Source organism: Electrophorus electricus, chromosome 3, assembly GCF_013358815.1.
Source record: "Electrophorus electricus isolate fEleEle1 chromosome 3, fEleEle1.pri, whole genome shotgun sequence".
Taxonomy (NCBI): domain Eukaryota; kingdom Metazoa; phylum Chordata; class Actinopteri; order Gymnotiformes; family Gymnotidae; genus Electrophorus; species Electrophorus electricus.
In genome coordinates this window covers 8,171,235-8,184,784 of record NC_049537.1, presented here as the reverse complement: position 1 = coordinate 8,184,784, position 13,550 = coordinate 8,171,235, and the positions used below count along the sequence as shown (strand labels likewise).

General features: G+C 37.9%; 1 protein-coding gene across 5 annotated transcripts in view; it reads left to right on the top strand.

The window, feature by feature from the left end:
• scn8ab (sodium channel, voltage gated, type VIII, alpha subunit b) overlaps positions 1-13,550 on the top strand; it is a 46,946-nt gene that overhangs the window by 4,396 nt on the left and 29,000 nt on the right. For 3 of the 5 annotated variants that reach the window (XM_027030272.2, XM_027030269.2, XM_027030270.2), the window contains exons 2-6: positions 1,057-1,400; positions 8,020-8,138; positions 8,696-8,785; positions 8,918-9,046; positions 10,693-10,784. In XM_027030272.2, coding sequence (XP_026886073.2) covers positions 1,119-1,400; positions 8,020-8,138; positions 8,696-8,785; positions 8,918-9,046; positions 10,693-10,784 — 712 coding nt within the window. In that variant the 5' untranslated portion in view covers positions 1,057-1,118. Of the gene's footprint in view, positions 1-1,056; positions 1,401-8,019; positions 8,139-8,695; positions 8,786-8,917; positions 9,047-10,354; positions 10,447-10,692; positions 10,785-13,550 lie in introns of all 5 variants that reach the window. The other 2 variants (XM_027030273.2, XM_027030271.2) reach the window with 1 other exon arrangement.

Here is a 13,550-nt window from a genome sequence, read left to right as displayed (position 1 = left end):
GCCTACCAGATTAGAATTTAATGGTGAATTGTGGAAGTGATTTAAAAAGATAAACCTATGATAATTGATGTGTAAAGTGACATTATAGATGTATAGGCTGTCTTCATATATTTGTCTGGTTGTGTAAACTGCGGAGTGTATTTCTGTGACCTTAACCACCAAGTTCTTCTTCTGTTGTTTGTCTCTCATTCTTCTTAATGTTTTCTCTTTCCTTTCTACCTCACAAACAGAGTGAGTGATGTATCATTGTGCTTGGTCATCCACTTATTAATGGATGTAATGAAAGTGTGTGAGTGTGCAAGATAAAAATGGCTTGGGAGAGAGAGTGAGTGAGAGAGAAATCTTCAGCATTTCAGTATTTATTATTTGTATTTATTACGGGTAGTGTTATAGTGTATTAAAGTTTATGACCAGCATATGAAGGTGTGCAAATTTGCTTATGTAAGATATATATATATATATATATATATATATATATATATATATATATATATATATATATATATATATATATATATATATATATATATATATATATATATATATATATATATATGTGTGTGTGTGTGTGTGTGTGTGTGTGTGTGTGTGTGTATATATATATATATATATATATATATATATATATATATACACACACACACTGAAAATATATAGGGGGTTGAAGTAGTTGCAAGCTAAGCAGTGTTCGCCTTCCTCCTAGCAGATGAGGTGGATTATGGTTAGAAGTGACACCTTTTACATTAGATTTAACCTTTTCTCTATTCACTCAGGGGTTGACTTTTATTTTAATGGCAGGCCAATTCTATAATTTTTCACCAAGCAGCACGATGCAATATTATGTATTAAGAATGTATTGTGATATATCAACATAAAATTTATAGTAAAAAAAAGACTGCACTCATTTTGGCTGTGTGTTGTAAATTCCTTTTCTGAACAACCAGAGCAAACACTTTTTAAATGGAAAATGTGATGAAGAAATATAGCATCATAATGCAAAATGCTGATCTTTTTTTTTGATGCTGTTTTTCTCCATCTCTGCTGCCATCACCTCAGCCTCAGCATCAGCTGTCCTGGCTGGCTTCTAAATAAAGTGGGCTCTGCTGCAGGATGACAACATGGCCCCTCCGCTGCTCGCACCCCCAGGCCCGGACAGCTTCAAGAGGTTCACCCGGGAGAGTTTGGCCAACATCGAAAAACGCATCGCTGAGGAGAAGAAGAAGAAACCTGTCAAGCCCCGATCTGACAGCAGCCACCGCGATGAGGACGACGACAGTGGCCCTAAGCCCAACAGTGACCTGGAAGCAGGGAAGAGCTTACCCTTCATCTATGGGGATGTCCCTTCAAAGATGGTGGCAGTGCCTCTGGAGGACTTGGACCCCTTCTATATGAACAAAAAAGTGAGTAAGCTATCGGTCCCTTCCTGTCCTGACACAAAGTCTCCTCCTTCCTTGGTGGGTAAGAACTTACTGCATCATGCCCATGCAAATTGAATAGGAGACCAAAATATAGCTCTTGTGTCCTTGAGGAAAGGGGAAGCAAGACAGAGAAGGAGAGAAAGGTGTGGAGAAGTGGAGAGAGGAATGTAGAGAAGTGTAGAGAGGGGGATAAACAGAGCAAAATGTTCTCAAAGACTGGAGAGGGATTTCATCATACTATTGGGAAACGTGTGAGCATGCACCTAACTTCATTTAGAATTTTATTGAATTGACAGAAAATCACATTCAGGGTTTGCAGGTTGTGTTGGTACCTAGATATATTATAATAATAATTCTAATGGTGGAATATTATGATGATATTGATTCTAATAATATTATATAGATGGAATATTTGATAAAGATGTAAACGTTTATATTAGTAACACATTTTGAAATCAGTATTTATACATGTTCATATGACATCGTGCTATGCTATCTTTTAATGTCCACTAATTTAGTTTTGTGGTTGAATGTACTCAAATATTCAATGCAATTGTACCAGTGTCTGTGCTCACAGTAGGTGTCACTTAACACTGGTATTATGTTTTCTAATGAATAATATTAGAAACAGTCTGGTTGAATTTCCCATAAGCACCGTAGCATTTAGATTATCTTGTCTTACATTGATCCCAATCCTACAATTCTTTTGGGAAATCATGCCCTGAATATTTTCTTAAACTTAAGAATTTTTGGTCTGAAATATTAATTACAATTTCATTTAGAGAATCATCTCTGGTCAAAGGCATATTATAGTGAAGCTTAAACAGTGATGTTATGACATAGTTATGAAATTTTAGAGGTGGTCAGTAAAAAAGAATTATGGCTTTAAGCTGTAACTAAAACGTCATACACACTTTTCATGTCAATTGTCCAATTATCATTAATTATTAACATATGGGCAGTATTGCATGTGTTTGCTAACCAGGGGGAAGTTAGAGGTTAAAGTGCATGGAAGACAATAACAACCAAACAAAAACGTCTTCTGATGGAGACAATTCCATCTTTTAAACCTTTATGGTTTGTAATAATGATTGCTATGGAAATACCAGCTCTCACCTCCTACATCTCTCCCTCTGTCTCTCTGCCATGGTGCTCTTGTTTATGTGTTGGTGTGTGCTATTTAAGGAGACATTTGCGTATTTAGCATGCTGCTAATGGCCGTAGATCCATCCTTAGCTGTGTTAATGGGAGACTTAGCTTAGCCTCATGCATACTAGCATGAAGGTATTATGAATCATAAAGCAGCAGCCACAGCAAAGCAGTGCGTTCGAGCCTGCGGCATTACTGAACAGTAACAGAAGCCTGGAGAAAATGACCTGGAACCTCAGAGGAAAGGTTCTGTTTTAGGACTGAATATCAGCCTTAAAGAACAGGCTGAGCACAGCTCATTGATAGGGGATTTGTAAATCCTAATAAATGTTTATGAAGACAGCTCTATGCTGATGTGCTGTGACTGTGCATAGTTGCATTCTGCTTTAATACTGTGTCATGTCCTGAAAAAAATGAATTTTTTAACACTCAAACAGGTTCATTATCCCTCCAGAGCTACTTAGAATCCTATTTTCAAGACCTGTTATTCAGACAGCCTGATATATCATTATGCCCAGGATGTTTTGTTTCATAATACCTTCTTAATGTAAGATTGTCATCTCATGTATCTCTGGCACCTTTGCGTCCCTCCTGACACAAGGGCTGAAGGAGATGACTGAATATGTGTCCCCCTTGTGCGCACATGGGTTTTGTAACCTTTTCCAATTGTATGGCCTCAGAGGTGACTTGGGTTCAGTTTGCAGTTTAGTGTGGAGACCTGTAATAGAATATGAATACATATTGGCTGGAGGGTGAACTCAGCAAAAAAAGGATACTAAGCCACACACACATGCGCATGCATGCACAGAAGCACACAAACACGCTCATTTGAATGCACGCACATGTATGTCATAATCCATTCTCTCTTCGCCTTTTGCAAGTCTGTCCAAATTCCTTTCTTGTCTCTCTTTCCTTTGCAAAGGCAAAGGCTCTGCTGTCTTTTCTGTGTGTACACACACACACACACACACACACACACACACACACACACACACACACACACACACACACACGCGCGCGCACACACACATGCGCACACACACACCCACATACACACGCACACACACACACACACACACACACACACGCGCGCGCGCACACACACGCACACGCGCTCACACACACCCACATACACGTGCACACACACACACACACACGCACAGGTGCACACACACACACACATGCGCGCGTGCACACATACACGCACACGTGCATACACACACACACACACACACACACACACACACACACACACACACACACACACAGATAACCAATATGTCATTCCATGTCTGTCTCCAATTATCTCAATTTCTTCTGGTCTTTCCTTTTTATTGTCTGTCTATTATTCAATTATTCTGTATATATCATGTGATATTAGTCCCAAAGGAACCATGACCCCCCCCCCCCCGGTGTGTATCTCCAGTAGCTGATGTGTAGAGTTATAAAGAATTAAGCATTTTGCAGGAAGCAGGATGGTAGATACGCCCTATGATACAGATAAGGAGTCATTAGCCTAAATCATTCCTTTGCCCATTTTCAGTTTGTCAACCAGTGCATTTAATTTAGTAATAATTAGTATTTAGTAATAATTTGGGTAGTACGTTATCAAATGAGTGTGCAAGTGATTTGTCACTGTGTGCGTTAAGGTGAATTGAGCTGCCTTAGATTTTACACATTGCAGTTCACCATCACAGTTATTTTATTTTATTTTTTTTCCTGAGCTGGCTATTCCTAGTAGTTCAGAAAGAGTGGAAGCTTGTGTCTGAGCATATATGCTCCTGAGTAAAGATTTGGTCTTAAATAAAGTCTCTTAAGTAAATTGTTAAAGGTGTCTGAGAAGTGTTGTTTTCCTGCCACAAGTTTTATGCTTCATTCGAAGTTTCCGTTAGACTTGGTCAGATGCTTGGGACATCTGCATCTACATCTATTCTGTCTCTTTTTCTCTGTCTCTCACCCCTGCCCTCTCTCAGTTGCCTCTTTGTAGTTGAAGATATTTTCAGTAGCTTTGTGGCACTTCACTCTTTCATAATGAAGACTGGAATCAGAAAGTTTGCATTTGTTTGTGTGCATGTGTGTATGGAGTGTGTGCGAAAGGCATATCAGTGCATGGTCACACATCATCTGTTCTACCTGCAGATCGCAGTTCACTGTCTCTGAAGACAGCAGCTAATCATTGTCCATGGTGTCTTCTCATGCAAGGGTTCAGGGTATTGTTGGTGTCACATTAATAGTTTCATATGAACTTCATTATGGTAAGCCTATGCTCTTTTATTGTGGCATGTGGCAGAAAAGACAAACAATCAATTGCATGATCCAAATAATAAAAGCATTCTTATATATTATACTGTGAAGTTATGCTCATCAGATATTTTCATTAACCTTATGAAATAGCATTTACATTTACAGCATTTAGCTGATGCTTTTATCCGACTTACAAAGCGACTTACAATTCTGACTGAACACAACTTGAGCAGTTGAGGTTTAAGGGTCTTGCTCAGGGGCCCAACAGCAGCAACCTGGTGGTGGTGCGACTTGAACTGGTAACCTTCTGATTACTAGTCAAGTATCTTAACCACTGAGCTACCACTGTAGCCTGCTACCCAGCTACATTATTTTTGTAGGACACATATACTAATTACAGGTAATATGGTGATAAAGTAGAGATTTGTTTCCAGTAAGTAGGCCAGAGAAATAAAGGGTAGATGCCTCTTCAGCTTTGCTCTTGGGTGAGAAGAGCAGTATTGTGAGTGTGGGAGCTTGAGGAATCAGAGGAAGCCCACAGTCTGTCACTGTGTGTGTGTCTGTGTGTGTCTGTGCATGTGTGTGTGTGTGTGTGCATGTGTGTGTGCGTGCATGTGTGTGTCTGTGTGTGTGTGTGTGCGTGTGTGTGCGTGTGTGTGTGTGCGCGTGTGTGCGTGCGTGTATGTGCGTGTGTGTGTGTGCGTGCGTGTGTGTGTGCATGTGTGTGTGCGCGTGTGTGTGTGTGCGTGTGCGCATGCGTGTGCGTGTGTGTGTGTGTTAGAGAGAGAGAGAGACTCTGGGGAAGTCAGTTCTCAGTATTCAGTAACACACATAGCCTCCTGGGCTGTTCACAGTTTTTGCAAATGTGACATGCTTTAGGATTCAGTGTTTCAGTGACAGATGTCTTTAAATGGAGGACATATTGTGTTCTGTCTGGCTTATGAATCTTGCAATTTTAGATCTTGCTCAAACGTGTTGTGGTTTTTAATTACACAATGGAAAGATGACAAAAAGGCAAATGCATAACTAGACTAAGACACAGATGAAAAGAGAAAGAGCAGTGAATAGAAGGGAAGAGGTGTTGATGAGAGAGAGAGAGAGAGAGAGAGACTGAAGGAGTGAAGAAGGGAGAGGCTTAGATAAAGGAACTCACTCTGTCTCCTCTCTCACTGCATGCTCTATTTTTAATCTAATTAGATTTCAGGAAGATTCTCATCTACACGTGTCTCTGTGGTGTTTCCCTGTGTGTGTGTGTGTGTGTGTGTGTGTGTGTGTGTGTGTTCATTCGTTCGTTTGTGCGCGTTCGTGTGCACATGTGTGTGTGTGAGGTGAGAATTTTCTATGAATTTCAGTGCGGAGTAGTAAAGGTTCTGATCTAGTCCAAGTGAATTTTTGTTCTGTATGTAGAAGTACATAGGCTCAAGGGAACTTTGCAGGGTTTCTCTCTCTCTCTCTCTCTCTCTCTCTCTCTCTCTCTCTCTCTCCCCCCCCCCCCCCCCTTTCTGGAGTCAGAACTTCCAGCTCCTGATTGATGGTGATGCTAACAGTTAGCATTAGCATTAGTGTGCCCCTCTGTGAGTTCCAGTAAGTGGTCCATCTCTTTTCCAGAGCTCCCTGTAGTTCTTTTCCAGTTTTTAACATGAGGAATGGTTTAATGGTTTACATTTGGTCATACAAAAGCTTGTTGCAAACGACACTGACATGAGAAAATGAGCAATTTCAGCAGAGAGAAAAATAAAAAAAATGGAAAAGAATGTAGCATAATATACTCTTTATGTGCTCTCTATTTTCTTTTTAAAATCTAAAATTAAATGCTTTTTACCCTTCACTTGGCTCTTAGTGTAATGCTACTACTAATACCAGTACTATCACTACTACTAATTCCAGTACTATCACTAATACTAATACTAGTACTATCAGTACTACTAATATCAGTACTATCACTACTACTAATACCAGTACTATCACTACTATTAATACAATTACTATCACTACCACTAATACCAGTACTATCACTACTACTACTAGTACTATCACTACTACTAATACCAGTACTATCACTACTACTAATACCAGTATTATCACTACTACTAATACAAGTACTATCACTACCACTAACACCAGTACTATCACTACTACTAATACGAGTACTATCACTACTACTAATCCCAGTACTATCACTACTGTTAATACCAGTACTACCACTATTACTAATACCAGTACTATCACTACTACTACTACCAGTACTATCACTACTACTAATACTAGTACTATGACTACTACTAATACTAGTACTATCACTACTACTAATACCAGTACTATCACTACTACTAATACCAGTATTATCACTACTACTAATACAAGTACTATCACTACCACTAATACCAGTACTATCACTACTACTAATACCAGTACTATCACTACTACTAATACCAGTACTATCACTACTACTAATACAAGTACTATCACTACCACTAATACCAGTACTACCACTAACGCTCATACTAGTACTATCACTACTACTAATACCAGTACTATCACTACCACTAATACCAGTACTATCACTACTACTACTAGTACTATCACTACTACTAATACCAGTACTATCACTACCACTAATACCAGTACTATCACTACTACTAATACCAGTCCTATCACTACTACTAATACCAGTACTATCACTACTACTACTAGTACTATCACTACTACTAATACCAGTACTATCACTACTACTAATACCAGTATTATCACTACTACTAATACAAGTACTATCACTACCACTAATACCAGTACTACCACTACTACTAATACCAGTATTATCACTACTACTAATACAAGTACTATCACTACCACTAATACCAGTACTACCATTACCACTAATACCAGTACTATCACTAATACTAATGATAATAGTAAACTTTATTTATATAGTGGCTTTCATGTTCACTTCAAAATCTCAATGTACTTTTCATGGATGTAACCAATATAATAAATATCAAAGCAAATGCAAGTTACAGAAGGCTTTTCTCACATTCTTACTTATGCACATTCTCCAGCTACAATTCACTGATTTGTTGTGTGTTTGTATGTGATGTGAGAATGGGTGAAAACATTGAACAATTTGAACACCGAACAAGTTCTTCTCCATTGTTAGTGTGCATTCTAATAATTTCTCTCTGTGTGTCTGTCTCTCTTTCCCCCTTCACAGACCTTTATAGTGCTAAATAAAGGGAAAACGCTCTTCCGTTTCAGTGCCACTCCATCGTTGTATATCATTAGCCCTTTTAGCCTGTTTAGGCAAATAGCTATTAAAATTTTGATACATTCATATCCTTTCAGTGTATTAGGCAACATTAACTGTTTTGTCATGACTACTGGGGCTGATATCTACATCCCCAGCCAGTCTGTTCCTATTTGCCTATTCTGCATTTCATATTATATGTAATAAACTTTATTTATAGTTTTCATTCTAAGTATTAATCAAACTACTTGATTCTGTGTTAGGAATATGTATATGACTAATTTTCATTTAATATAATGATCAGTGTTGATTTTCTTAACAATTAAGCGTAACACTATGTTAGACTTTTCATATAAAGCACTTCCTGTTATACACGAGGCAGGAGATGTTTTTAAAGTCTTTCAAAGATGTGGTGCTCTGTGCGTCTATTTTGCTTCCTGATGGCTCATGGGAAAAAAAACCACCAATCGACAACCTTAGTGCACGCTTCCTTTCAAGTTGACCTTTGAACTTATAAACCATTGCAGTACTGAATAGGTTTCTGGACAATAGTAAAGTTCGCTTATCATGAATTTATCTTCGAAAATAGATTAAATGACATGGTGCTGGGTGTATTCCAAGATTTCCTTGACTTATTTCCTACAGTTTTCAGCATGATCATTATGTGTACAATTTTGACCAACTGTGTATTCATGACATTCAGCCAACCCCCAGAATGGTCCAAACAAGTAGAGTAAGTATTTTATTCTATTCTATTCTGTATAATTTTTACTTCAAATTTGTAACCACTTAATTTCCTACCCAATGAAAGGTAGAGAGCATGCCCACGCGTACACACACACTCACACTGTCCTTCTTTTCCCAGGTATACCTTCACAGGGATCTATACCTTCGAGTCGCTCACAAAGATTGTGGCTCGAGGTTTTTGTATAGACGGCTTCACATTTCTCAGAGATCCCTGGAACTGGCTGGACTTCATGGTCATCTCTATGGCGTAAGTGAAAGCCCTCTGAACTGCGTCCACATTACACCTGGCACACATTAGACAGCCTACTGCCTGCAGTGCTCAGCAGCATGTACCTCTGCTGACATCACTGAGATGCTAATGTCAGCTGTTAGGTATTTCTGTAATTACTGAAAACCATGACAATGTTCATGGAAAGCTTAAGCAGGTATTGTGGGCTCTTGGCAGCAAGCAGAAAAAACCCACCACCTTGTGGAAGCTTCGTGCAACCTGAAATACAACACAAAAATCAACACTGACACTGCACAAGTTGTTGAAGGTATCTGAAGCCCTCAGGTTATTTTTGCACACACGAGTATATTTGTGTTTGTTTGTGTGTATGTGTGAGGGACGGGGTAAGAGTGTGTTTGTGTGTGTGTGTGTGAGGCATAGGGAGTGAATAAGTGTGTGTTTGTTTGTGGGTATGTCTGAGGGTCAGAGGGCAAGAGTGTGTTTGAGTGAATGTGTGATGGATAGGGAGTATTTGTGTGTATGTCTGAGTGACAGGGAATGAGTGTGTGCTTGGGTTTGTTTGTATATGTGAGCATCAGGGAGCGAGTGTGTTTATTTGTGTTTGTGTGTATGTGTGAGCGACAGGGAGCAAGTGTTTGTGTGCTTGGGTATGTGATGGTCTTTTCTGTTCTATCCCTTACAGGTAATTGATAGGAGCGTAACAACTGTTAATGCAAATGGGACTGTTTCAGGGTTTAATGCCTAACTCCCTTGTTTGTGTCTATTAGCTCTGCTATATTTTCTTCGTCCTTTGTCCTCACTCCCTAGTTCTGGATATTTGTTTGATTATTTCTTTCAATTACTTTAGAGACAAAACATGAATCAAATGTTTGATTAATGATTTCAGAAAGAAAAAGAAATCTGTTTTTTTTTTTTATTGGCGGTACAGTTTTATGTTATTTTATTTTACATCTACATGATACCGTAATATTTATGAATCATTGTTATTTTTTTAAATTCTCTATCAGCTGTGTGATCTGCAGCTCAATTTTAAAAGCCCAAATAGAAACATTCAGGAATACATTCCTTATTTCATTTGCTCAGGATTTTATATGGCCAGTACTCATCTTTGACAGTGAAATGATTGTAGGTTTGAACACACATAACTAGATTAGAGACCTTTATACATTTTATGCCGACTTATTATTTTTGTCTAAAAACTTTATAATTATTTCCATATGTTGCTGATTTCTTTTCTCTTTCCCACTCCTTCTCTTCTTGTCATCATTCTCTCCCTCCCTTTTCCTCTCTCTCTTTAACTGATAACTGTTGCGATTCATTCTGCAGGTATATAACAGAGTTTGTAAACCTAGGCAATGTGTCGGCTCTACGCACATTCAGGGTGCTGAGGGCTTTGAAAACTGTTGCTGTGATCCCAGGTAAGCAGCCAGTAGGGCACAGGGCCAGCAGATGGCGCCGCTCGCTGTCTCGCCTCTCGCACGCCTCTTTTCTCCCTTCCTCCCTTCTCCGTTCCTTTCTTCCTCCACCCGTTGGACAGGCTGTTCGTGATGTCCTCCTCCCAGTGCAGTGGTAGTGCGGTGGTAGTGGCGTGTCGTTGTGTGTCGTGCGTGCTGTGTGTGTTGTGTCATAGTGTTTGTTCTGTGTGTGATCCTCCCTTGTTGCAGATATGTAACAGAGTTTGTGGACCTGGGGAATGTATCAGCCCTGAGAACCTTCAGGGTTCTACGAGCTCTCAAAACTATTTCTGTCATACCAGGTGAGAATGCGTTTAAACACGAAGGCTGAGCTGCTTCCACGCTGACGCAAGCGACTCATATTGATTACTCTTATTCTTACGATTATCAATCTCATTTTATTTTTTTGATATTTTTCATTTCGTACTTGGCAGTTTTTTTGAAAAGAGGATGCTGCAGAAACGATACCTTTATTTTATTTTTATTTATTTATTTTTAATGAAATGGTAGTAATACATTTTTGATAGGCTTTGCAGTCTGCTGTCTGACCACTGATGTCAAATCATCAGCAACAGGAGGCCAAGGAAGCCACTGTTTAACAGAATTACAGTTATTTCAGTCAATGTTTCATGAATGTAGTCAACTAAAATGTAAAAATATGGACTAAAATGAGGTAATTTACTACAATGGAGACATTGATCGCTGAGGCATATTTAGTGTTGCAGTGTGAAATGGACAAACACAGAATAGAAAACAAAGGGCCACTTATCTATTAATTGTTTATAAATGTACTTCCTTTGTCAAATATTATTTAGCTTCAAATGACTGTGTCTTCTATGTTGATAGTTTGTAAAATGACGTTTTAATGTAAAAACACAAAGTTCAACAATTTAAATTCATCAAAACATAACAGCATTTGTATCTACATTTCATAGTGTCTTGTAAGATGTCATACATTTGGAAATTAGAACATTTCATTAAGGCTCCAAATGTAGTTGTTGTGTGTCAGTAGCAAATGTTTGGGGGTAATGTAGTTCACTCACCAAGACTGCCAAGCCTAGCTTGACACATTTCTGCTGCATGATGCTTTCTGAGACACCTGCTTTTTGTTTATTTATTCATTCTTTTTTTACGACCGGCTTTCTCGAATTTCTGCATCCTTCTACATTTTTTCCAAAATACCGTTTTTAAAAGCACTCCTTATTCTTATTTTAAAGAACTTGGAGTGGAAAGACAAAGAGACACATCAGAATATAAGGTTTACTTGGAGGGGATTTGCAGTTGCATCATGTGGGTTGTGTGTGTGTGTTATTGAGAGAGAGAGAGAGAGAGCGAGAGAGAGTGAGAGAGAGAGAGCGAGAGAGAGATTGAGATTTGTTAATTTAGCAAATTTATAGCCGAAGTTTAATGTCCACAAATGTGTGTCAGCACACACACATTTACACACAGATGCCATTACACATCTGAAGTAGTGTGTGCCCAAATGTGGACTTCCTCTGACAATGGACATTTTTACAGTGGAATTCTTCATTCATCTGGTGTCTCTACAACAACAGAAAAGAGGAAATTAGCTGGGAAGCAATGGGATAAAGTGTTCTCCGGATACAAATGATTGGTTAAAAGAGCATTGTCACCGTAATGATGAGGTGATGATGATGTTGCTGCCTTCAGCCTTGGCGTTTAAATGTCCTGCATGTGTTCCTTCCTCCCTTTGCCTGTCCTCTTCTCCTCTTCCTCTCTGTGTTGGCTCTCTGCATTTATGTGTGTGGTGCTGCTCTGTTATCTGTTTTGCTGATGTGTTAATTATTGAATATATATTTTCAGTGTATATTTAAGATGTTCATCTTGCGACTCTTCAGGGCCTCCACGCAATATGATTAAGTCATGATCCAAATGATAGTTTCAGATTATGTCATGAACCAAATTATACTTCAGTTATACCAAGTTCAATCTTGGTTTGCACTTCAAGTATAAAATTAGGTATAACTGGTATTTGACATTAACTGTTACATTCGAATCTAAGCTAAAGCCAGGGAAAGTGAGCATTTAGATGATAACCAGCCTATTTTCAGCATTACATTTGTAAGGTATATATGAAAACAGCATGAGCATATTCCAAATAATTCTGCCAAGGTTTTTTATTTTTTTGGGGGGTGGGGGGTTGCATTTCAGCCTTTTTATAAATGCGTCTGTATGCTGCACAGATAGATGCTGAATTCAGCTGTTTTCATGTAACGTCCACATTGTCCTGTTGCTCGTCATAATGCTGACGCTGACAACTGTACTTTTCTTTCTGGTCAGTTCAACTTTTTTCTTATGTTACAAACTTAGCAAAATCTATCAGTACCATTTTCCCTCTTACATCAAAGTGTAAATATTACATGTTTTAACAATGACTGCAACGTATATATAATTTAGTACATATACTCAGATCTTGATTTCATATAATAATTTGGTTTTACAAACTGTATATTGAAAACCTTATTTGTACTTTTCTTCTGCCATTGTGTAATACTAAAGATCCTTTGCTAACATACAAGGGGATATATACCAACAATAGGTCAAAAAACAAATTCTTTAATAACTTTTACAAAATTATTTGGTCTCCATACATAAATGTAATGTAAATCTAGCCTGAGTACAAAATGATAACTCAGTCGAAATCTGCATGTGAAAAAGCTAGTTAGTTAAATGATCCTGTAGACTTCCACTGATTTTGCTGAAAGGCTCAGAAGCAGTACATTAAAATGGAAACACCAAATAAAAACAGATTTAGGCATAGACGAGACATTAAATGTAATTGAAATGTGAATTATTTTATATTTTATATAAAATATATCAATATATATTTTATATAAAATATAATATTATTTATATATATATAAATATATATTTTATATAAAATATAATATTATATATATATATATATATATATATATATATATATATATATATATATATAATATTATATTATTTTATATGTAATATTTCCCATTTTAATTCATTTGTAAGATTAAGGTCTCTCAAATGCCAATTGGAGGCCCCACAGAGTCTTGCTAGCCCCACAA